Source organism: Ornithodoros turicata, chromosome 1 (assembly GCF_037126465.1).
Source record: "Ornithodoros turicata isolate Travis chromosome 1, ASM3712646v1, whole genome shotgun sequence".
Taxonomy (NCBI): Eukaryota; Metazoa; Arthropoda; class Arachnida; order Ixodida; family Argasidae; genus Ornithodoros; species Ornithodoros turicata.
Genome location: NC_088201.1, coordinates 28612666 through 28622164, shown reverse-complemented (window position 1 = coordinate 28622164; position 9499 = coordinate 28612666). Strand labels below are relative to the sequence as shown.

The window sequence follows — 9499 nt, the reverse complement described above, 5'->3', positions numbered from 1 at the left end:
AAAATGCTCTTGGCTTAATACACGCTGTGCAGTAACGCACATGTTAAATATATCAAAGTTTCATTGATTCTACTTTGTGATTCTGTGATGCACCAGACGGCGCTTGAGCTGACAACCGCAAAAATGTCGTCTCCTTTGGAAGATTTGGAGAGCAACTTGGAGCTATTCATAGAAAATGTTAGGCAACTCGGAATTATAGTGAGTGATTTTCAGCCACAAGGTCAGACTACATTAAACCAAAAAATGTAAGTTCAGAAGCTGTTCTCAATCGCAATGCCTCGGTCAACAACACGATCCCATCCGAAGTGGACTGTCAACTATTGTCCACTACGTTACGCCGTATGCTCATGCTAGATTTCCATTTGCAGAAATCAGATGGTGACACTAATGCAGGAAGTAGACAAAAGCAAAAACAAGGTACAAGACATACAAGTACCATTGGAAGTTTTCGAGTAGGTACACTCCACTTCGTAATGTTGAGTACCAGCCCGAACTGTGTTTTTCTTCGCTTTTTTTCTCGTTAACCAGCTACATAGATCAAGGAAGAAACCCATTATTGTTTACAAAAGACTGCATGGAAAAAGCGCTAGCGAAAAATGAACAAGTTAAAGGAAAAATAGAGGCGTACAGGGTATGTATTGCTTTTGCTTTCACAAATGTTTTCATGTAGATTATATTTGTTATAGCTCAGCATAAAAGGAATATGAAGTGTGGTGAATGTTGCTAATTTTTGCTTTTGTGCTCTTAGAGGTTCAAAGCATTGCTCTTGCTGGAACTGAGTAAGGTGTTCCCCACAGAAATGGCAAAGTACAGAGCCATCAGAGGAGATGAACGACCAGCAACGTAACACGCCTAAACTTTGAGACTGTATATACTTTTCCAGCTGTTAAATAAATCATCAGTAAATAATCAAAAAAAGGAGAACATTGGTCAGAGCTCTTTTTGGAATGATACTTTATTATGGGTAAAGTCCAGGCACACCACCACACACTGTGGCTATGAAATCACTGAAGGTTTCGTGAACCTATAAGTCTGCTTTGAATGCATGTGTTGGGCAACTACCTCCAGTGGCAACTATCCATGGACCTTTTGCTTAGCAGATACCTTTAACTAGCCTAGTTCAGCATTTATTTCGATAAAATAACAAAACTAAGCTCAAATAGACAGGCGTTTGAAGTGAAAATGTAATATAATTAGCTAATGTGAACCCCATGAGGGGTCGCTCGGATTTCTGTCTTGGGATGCCAGCTTGTGGTAACCTGTACAGTACTGGCCAAAATGATGCGTAGACCCCCCTGATAGGATTCCTCCCGGTAAGTTTGAAGGTGCATTGCCAGTTGCACAATTTTACGTGAGATGCCCTAAATTTGAAAGTATCTTCCTTGTGTTTTTGATAAGTCTGAAAAGCTCACTGGGCACAACTTCACTTCTACATTAAACAGCAGTTGGATGGTATAAGGTGATCTATGAATAAAATTTTAACTTTTACTGGCACTGGATCTAAACTTTCACTAAATTCTACCTGCCAATGGAAGAACGTACACCAACAACACACTGTGCGGTGTTCTAAACTCTGTCTAGTTTGCACACCACAATTCGGAATGATGGGCACCAGTGCACTGGTTCTTTTGTCCTCTGTGCTTCAAGTGAAGTTCTTGGAGAACTGCTTTGCAGCATCCTTCACACATCATGGGATTGTAATGAAGAGGTCAGTCCCATTCAAGGCAGGTGTCGGTTGTCATCAGGAAGCTGTTGGTCTAGGACGCAGGATTAGTCGTCCACTCTGTTCAAAGGTTGTCATTGTGGCACAGTTAGCAAGTGCAATAAAAGTACTCACAGTTTGAGACAATATAAGAGTTCCAGGTACTATGGTATATATAATCTGGTGTTAATCGTATTGAGAGTTGAGCATGGGTAAGTAAATTCGTACCCACAGACGTGCCCACCCTCACCCGTGGCGTGATGCGTGTACACCCACACTACCCACGGACACTATGTGGGCTAACTCCTTTTGTACTGGAACAGTTGTTAATGCGCAACTTTGTGTTGTCCTCATGAATATTTTCTACAATGTGTAACAGAGCTCCCATACAGTTTGCCAATCAGTTATGCTAATGTTGCCAACCGATAATACATATATATTATACAACTTATGCGTTAGCGTCGCAAGGCAACTGTGGCTATAAGCGGTGTACAGATGTGGACAGATGGAGAGAGCACAGCAGGAAGGAGTGGGGGATGGTGGTGGTGGTGGTGTGTGTGTGTGTGTGGGGGGGGGTTAGTGTGTATCCTTGCAGACTTCAAAGGGAACTGTGCCGAGGTTCGTCTGGAAAGTCTGCCGGAAAGCCCAAGGAAAACCTCAGCACAACACAGCACTGCCGGGTTTTGAACCCGCGTCACCTCCCAGTCTTGGCATGGAAGGCAGTCACTGTAACCACTACCCCATGCGAGCTGGTCTACCGATAACAAAAGGATGTGAAGCAAAAATTTTATAATTTATTTTTATTAATGACATATTCTTGTAGGCCACATCCCTTTAATCCTACACTGTCCACTTGCCAAAGGCCTTATTTGGGCAGGCTGTATAGTAATGCACCCTCCTCCACACCTATCCTACATTTTGTCTCAGACACACTGACACACACATATGAAACAAGCAGTGTCTGGTGAACATGACAGAAAGTAACAAAGATGCCACCTGCCTTGCATGTGCAACTGCAAGCCAAAATGTAGGAGAGGGTGTGAAAGTGAAGGGTCTAGCAATGCTGCAGTACACTTACTTCAGCTCTTTGCCAAGTTTGACCACCACAAGGTTGCACAACGTGCAAAAATGACCGTAAAATAAAGTTTATCAATTTACACCCTGTACCAAAAATGTCCACTAAGAGAATGGAATTAAATGCCAAGTACTCACATCATCGCAGGACATGTTAAAATCTTGAAGTACATTACGGACCCGTGAGACAATACTGGATATGTTAGTTAAGCTATGCTTATCGTGAGTGACATCAGAGAAATACAAACACTTCATCTTACACTGGGACACATGTGCAGAGGGATGCGAGATGGGCACCTTCAAAACGTGGGGGCCGCAGGGGCCTCAGAAGTTCATGAGGTTGGGTAATAGAGCGAGAGTTGAGAGGGACTTTCACTGTAGGAATTCAAAAACAATTTTTGCAGTTCACTGCTTTCTCTTAGAATTTTGCTGTGTTTTGAAGTGGAGCTTTCAAGTACAGAACCAGTTATGCAGCAGCATGATTACCAATCATACATGCTTAGCTTAAAATGAAGAGCACATATGTGAATTCTATGCCTAAATTCCTTCCTAGCTATTTTGGAATATTTAGACAGTGAGTCTAGAAAAAAGAAAAGGCGGAGAGGTCGCATTATGGTCATCTTGCCCCAGGTGAAAGTTGGCCCCCGGACGACTCTACACATGTGTATATCTTGAATGTACTTCTCCCCTCAACCTTAATAATAACACCGGAAAAAAATCGTACTTATTTCTGAGCGCGATAACAGCCACCCTGGGGGAATGTTAAGTGAACAAAATCCATGGGTTAAACTAACACAATAGTTTTGTTCAATTAAGATTTCCTTGTGGCCCCAGGTGTTGCTGTAATCGTGCTCGGGAACGAGACCATATTTTTTCCAGTGTTATTATTAAGGTTGATGTGAGCTATACATGTGAACAAGGTATATACAAATACATGAACTGGCACACACATATACATACAGAGTGTTTCACGAAGAATGAGCCAAAGTTAAAAAAAAAAAGGTTCAATGCACACCAAAAAGACGGACTGCATAGTGTTACCAGTGGTGTGAGGGGGCTTTTTGTTTTATAATTAAGTGAAATCAATTAGTCAGTTTGTAATTATAAGGATTAGAGCCAAAATGTCTATGAGAAAGTTGTAGTGGGCGATACAATGACACGAAACCCATTGATTGCAACTTCGTACCTCTAACGGATCCTTTTCAACTTTCGGGTTTGCAAAAAACCGATGCGGGATCTGTCGCAGATGCACGAGGAGTCAATGTCAAGCCAAAATGTGAAAATGTCAATGAGAACTGCGACTAGTCTTCGTTCGTACTTAAAGTATGTAATATATTACGGCATGTACTAAAATGATGTTAAATGTTCTGTACGGCTTGTTATGTACCTACCTCTAAGGTTGCACAGTGTGTCCTTATTGCTTATGACAAGATTGTAAAATGTACACAATTTGAATTTCTGACAAAAGAGTAAAGATGATTATTAGTGCAACAAGGAAAGGATACATTGAGGGTGTAACAACTCTCTTATGAATTCCCATAAGAAACAGAATCACCAGTATGATGCTACTAATGGTGAAGAACATGTGGTTCATCAGTGACTGGAGAAATGTAGCCTGCAAGGAAGATGTACATTAGGGGATTTTGCAAAGGAAAAAAAAAAAAGTAAAATGAGGAAAATATAAATGCATATCTCAAACCACAGTCCATATCTACACACTCTACTTGTTCCAAGATGCACTATACGGGGGATTAGCTCTTACGTGAGACCTTTTAACAAGGGTTACAAGCTGATTTTAGTGGAATTCACATAATAGAAACCACATGAGTCAGAAGCACAGGAAGTACAACCTGCTTTGGCATCAGTGACTTATCTGGGCCATTAAGGGGCTTATCTTATCAACAGCTCTGCACAGACAGCTCCATAGCATAGCTCTCTGATGTGGAGTGGGGGTAATCTATACTGCGCTCACAACACATTTGGTTTCGGTATCGGCTGAATTAAACTGCAAACTCAGCAAAAAATTGCAATCTCAAAGTATGTGCTTGTTCCTATATATATATATATATATAAGTTGAAATAAATGAATGCGGTTGACCACGAAAAATAAAGGTATTCAATAAAGATCAGAAGTGGAGACGGTGCTTCTACAGGATAAGGAATAAAAGGGGGACTTTATTAAAAACTAAGAGGGGGTATTCGACGTTTCGACAGCAGCGCTGTCTTCAACAGGAATGGGATACTATGGTGACGCAAGACAATTGCAAAGAATGAGAGGGGAATATGTACAAGGAGAGAGGGCAGCACACGTGCTTTGTCAAACAAAGGTAAAGGGGTACAATGAATCATAGGCAGTCAAGTTCTTCGCCGGAGGGCAATGATTTCCTGGGGTGACCAACCGGGGAGTCTGAAAGAGATACAAAAGAGTGTATGTATTCTGAGAGAATTAGGAATTTAGGTTGCGAACTGTTGAGAGGACGTCCTCTCAACAGTTCGCAACCTAAATTCCTAATTCTCTCAGAATACATACACTCTTTTGTATCTCTTTCAGACTCCCCGGTTGGTCACCCCAGGAAATCATTGCCCTCCGGCGAAGAACTTGACTGCCTATGATTCATTGTACCCCTTTACCTTTGTTTGACAAAGCACGTGTGCTGCCCTCTCTCCTTGTACATATTCCCCTCTCATTCTTTGCAATTGTCTTGCGTCACCATAGTATCCCATTCCTGTTGAAGACAGCGCTGCTGTCGAAACGTCGAATACCCCCTCTTAGTTTTTAATAAAGTCCCCCTTTTATTCCTTATCCTGTAGAAGCACCGTCTCCACTTCTGATCTTTATTGAATACCTATATATATATATATATATAGTTGAAATAAATGGGAGACAGAAGACGAAAGTAGGGGAAGTAACAAAAAAGGGGTTTATTAAAACTTAAAAATCATAAAAGTTAGGGAGGATGTCTACGTTACGGCGGAAGCTCCGCCTTTTTCGGGACAAAAGAGCTAAATGTCATTTTTAGCTCTTTTGTCCCGAAGAAGGCGGAGCTTCCGCCATAACGTAGACATCCTCCCAAACTTTTATGATTTTTAAGTTTTAATAAACCCCTTTTTTGTTACTTCCCCTACTTTCGTCTTCTGTCTCCCATTTATTTCAACTATAATTACGTAGTCGTCCGATCCAACTTTTCAAGATATATATATATATATATATAAAAGGGATGGCTTTAAATAATGCCTGCCTCTAACTCTCCAAATCTAAAATGTGCCCCAAAATCACTAAAAGATGATTAATAAATTTTAGCTAATTAGTTATCTGGTAATTACATACTCTGCTGCACAGAATGTCCTCCTGAACTTACAACCCACTTGCAAAAACGTCATCTTTTATACTCTCATAGCTTTCTATAGAGTCTGTAACAAATAAAAAAGACACCCATACATAATTTGGGATAATAGTGAAGATGTTCCCGAAGTAAAATAAAAATTAGGAAATGAAAGAATGATCTTCCAGCACCATGGGTTAGAGACAATAAGGTTTGCAGAAACGCATCACACTCAATATTTCAACCTTCTGCCTGGGAGCTTTACAGAAATTCACCTTTGATGTAACTGGGTCCATGAGCCATTGCCAAGCACCAATTGCTGTACAAACAGAGCTTAGAAAGAGAATAACTGCAAAAAAGAACAACGCAGTGTTCCTCATTTCTGCATTGCCCCAAGAATACTCACAAATGTGAAGGAATGTAAAGAACTAACCTCTCCAACGTTTGGTTTGTGGATTCAGGTACCCAATTACTTCAGTGAGCCTTCTTTCGAAAGCCTTCAGATCTGTGAAGGCAAGTGTGTATGGCAGATTTACTGTTTGTTCAGCAAAAATATGACTATCCATGCAGCTGCAGCATCACAGCCCGTATTCGGGGGCTGCAGAGGCTCGACCCAACTGGGGGGAAAGCGATGAAGGCAGTTGAATGGGGCTCGACTGGCTGAGCTACCCTTAATGTCACCAAGTTCCACATTATATTTGCATGATTCACATAGATGGGTCCATATGGTAGGAGACACCTCATTACAGTAGTCCACATATTAAAATGGTATCAAACTTCGACATAGCCTGCATGGTTCGTAATCTCTGCACACATATAGATAAAGTTCTGTAGCACCCTGGTTGAATACGTTCGACTAAGAGAAATTATATTATTTCTTTTTCTTAAATGCAAAGACTGTGATAACAATGACGGAGTCAGAAACAGCATTAATATTCAAAGCACTTTTACATCTTGAACACAACGTAAGGCTGCTTCACCGTGGTATCAAGGTTCATGCTTGCCATTGTGTACTGGACACACTCTTGCACAGCACACAGATCTAGGTCTGTGTGGTCCGGATGTCCTGTCTCCATCTTAATTTGTGTTGTTGCCATGTGTTTCAATCGATATTAGCCAGCAAGCTGTCCTATGTCGCAAGCTCCCTCTGGAAGATCCTGGCTTACACACTGTGAACTTTTACTCTGTGTGGCACAGGCACTGCTTGCATGTCATGAGTATCGTAAAAGATGCATAAAAGTGTCATGACTTGTGAACGAGTATACAAGCGCCTTTCTCTGCATAAGATACTGGTTTGCTAAAAGAAAATAAAGAAAAAAAAGAAAAAAATCAGCATTGCAGTAACACATATCTGCTCTCACATTAAATGTATTTTATGACTCTCATGTACTTAAAAGCCCAGCAACTTGTTGATGAAATAACGGGCGCAGGTGCCGTAGTTGAACAGTACGTGGAGTAAACCACTTCAAACTACTACATCGTGCTGAGCTCCGTTTCCTTCATGGAAGTGTCTAGAGGTTCGTCGGATGGACACGATTGTTTATACATCGGGGTCCGTCGGCTCAACATTATGTCGTGTTAGATCAAGTTAGTTTAGTTTAGGTTAGGTTAGTGTTAGGTTAGTTTATTCTAGTGAGGTTAGTGCAAGTTAGCTTCGTGCAGCTCAAGGTTAGGTTAGGTTAGGTTAGGAAACAGTCTAGTTCCTCATACCACGGACGATCCGACGGACCCCGCTGCGTAAAGAATGGGGTCCGTCGGTCCGACGGAACCGATTGTTTATACATCGGAGTCCGTCGGGGCACTCAGCTTTCAACATTATCTCGTGTTAGATCAAGTTATTTTAGGTTAGGTTAGTTTATTCTAGTTAGGTTAGTGCAAGTTAGCTTCGTACAGCTCTAGGTTAGGTTGGTTAGGTTAGGAAACAGGATCTAGTTCCTCATACCACGGACCATCCGACGAACCCCGCTGCATAAAGAATCGGGTCCGTCCGACGGACCTCTAGACACAGCATTCATTCATCGCAGTTTGCCTCCCGGCCCATTATCGCTGTCATCCGAAACATGTCGTAAACTATGCTATTGTGTACCATTTTGAATCAGTGACCTGGCGGTCAGGTTCTAACGTGTCAAGGAGGAGTCATAAGTACGGTTATTATCGCACATTTTGAAAACTTACCCTCGCAAGCTGTTTGTTCGAGGGACATGGCTCTGAAAGCAGGGTGCCTATGCTACGCCACACACACGCAACTGACACCAAAGCAGATCCCAAGTAAGCAACGCAAATTTAAAAAAAATCAAGAACCGAATAATGTCTACAAACGAGCAAGGTAAAAAATGAAACGCTGGCACTAGTTGTGGCACCTTCAACCGTAAAGCCGTCAAGAAACGCGAAACTAGCGAAACGTCAAGGAGGCAAAGGCAAAGCCAGCAAAGCAAAGCCAAAGCCTTGGATGGATGGATGGTTTGGCAGTTTGGCCCCCCTGGCGGGCCTCTTTGTAACGAGGGTCCAGCGTTTAGAGGTGTGCGTCGTCTGCGTCGTGAGCATTTTTTCCGGCGGCGGCGTAGAGCATGTTGAAGGACCGGCGGCGGCGGCGGCGCCACGCCGATCCTGCTTATCGGCGTGGACGGTGGACCCCGTGGGCTGTATGTGTACTCGGACGGGGACACACGGGCGCACGGACGCCTCAGGGCGGGGTCATTTTCTCTGATTTTCTCCATCATAGATACCGAGACGATAACAGTATTTATTGCACCTTGCGCCAAAAAAGTACAGGGTTCGTTAAGATAAACTTCGGGGTTTGTAAGATAAAACGAATTAGAACAGTGTCGGAAAGCCAAAGTAGATGTTAGAAGACGTATTATGCCTCAAAATTTTATGTCGACAATGCCGCTTGGTCCGTTTCTCTGTGGATAAATCGTGAAAATAAAAAAAATCGCCGCTGCCTAAACGGCTATGCCTGTGTTTCAGCTTCTTTCCGTCAGATGGCGAAACGGTCGAACGCGGCGTTGCAAGATGAAAGTCACTGAAAACGTTAGCCAGCTGTAGGGATCGAACCCACATCTTCTGGATCAGTGCCGTGTATGCCAAAGGGAGTCTGGCCATTAGGAGGAGCCTAAAAATGGGGCTCGACCTGTCAATCAAATTGAGCGTTTTTCATTGGCTGCTGTTTTCTATGAGGGCCGCCATGACACCAGAATTTTCCCGAAAATGGTGGCGTAGCTTGGAACGGCGAAGCGAGGATTTCATGACAATTTTTTTTCACAAATTACGTCAATTTTATTCCGTAAGTGTACATTCTGTTGCGATTATCTTGCAAATCACCTTTAAATTACGCTCCAGTGTCGATGTTTACCTGAAAATAATATGTTTCGTCGTCCTTGTTTGGCCTAGTAACGACAGT

The 9499-nt window shown here is 42.4% G+C and overlaps 2 protein-coding genes across 2 annotated transcripts; one reads left to right on the top strand and one right to left on the bottom strand.

Annotated features, from left to right (window-relative positions):
* The first annotated feature begins 85 nt into the window (after positions 1 to 85).
* Positions 86 to 935, top strand: LOC135377793 (mediator of RNA polymerase II transcription subunit 10-like). Its single transcript, XM_064610466.1, has 4 exons — positions 86 to 245; positions 369 to 452; positions 529 to 631; positions 749 to 935. Exons 1-4 carry the CDS (start codon positions 88 to 90, stop codon positions 845 to 847), a joined length of 444 nt encoding a protein of 147 aa, XP_064466536.1. The 5' UTR covers positions 86 to 87; the 3' UTR covers positions 848 to 935.
* Positions 936 to 937: 2 nt separating this feature from the next.
* On the bottom strand, positions 938 to 8598 carry LOC135377794 (nuclear envelope phosphatase-regulatory subunit 1-like). Its single transcript, XM_064610467.1, has 6 exons — positions 8275 to 8598; positions 6533 to 6604; positions 6375 to 6448; positions 4282 to 4391; positions 2915 to 2969; positions 938 to 1783 (listed from the first exon to the last, which is right to left on the bottom strand). The coding sequence occupies exons 1-6, from the start codon at positions 8300 to 8302 to the stop codon at positions 1742 to 1744; spliced, it is 381 nt and encodes a 126-aa protein (XP_064466537.1). The 5' UTR covers positions 8303 to 8598; the 3' UTR covers positions 938 to 1741.
* Positions 8599 to 9499: the final 901 nt, after the last annotated feature.

What these genes read in the sequence shown, in the direction of transcription:
- LOC135377794 (XM_064610467.1), bottom strand. Translation starts at nt 8,302, where the DNA reads ATGTCCCTCGAACAAACAGCTTGCGAGG. An exon ending in TGGACCCAGTTACATCAAAG is followed by an intron (nt 4,392 to 6,374) that starts GTGAATTTCTGT and finishes TCTTCCTTGCAG; the next exon opens with GCTACATTTCTCCAGTCACT. An exon ending in TTAACATGTCCTGCGATGAT is followed by an intron (nt 1,784 to 2,914) that starts GTGAGTACTTGG and finishes ACCTTTGAACAG; the next exon opens with AGTGGACGACTAATCCTGCG.
- LOC135377793 (XM_064610466.1), top strand. Translation starts at nt 88, where the DNA reads ATGCACCAGACGGCGCTTGAGCTGACAACCGCAAAAATGTCGTCTCCT. An exon ending in ACTACATTAAACCAAAAAAT is followed by an intron (nt 246 to 368) that starts GTAAGTTCAGAA and finishes TTCCATTTGCAG; the next exon opens with AAATCAGATGGTGACACTAA. An exon ending in GAAAAATAGAGGCGTACAGG is followed by an intron (nt 632 to 748) that starts GTATGTATTGCT and finishes TTGTGCTCTTAG; the next exon opens with AGGTTCAAAGCATTGCTCTT.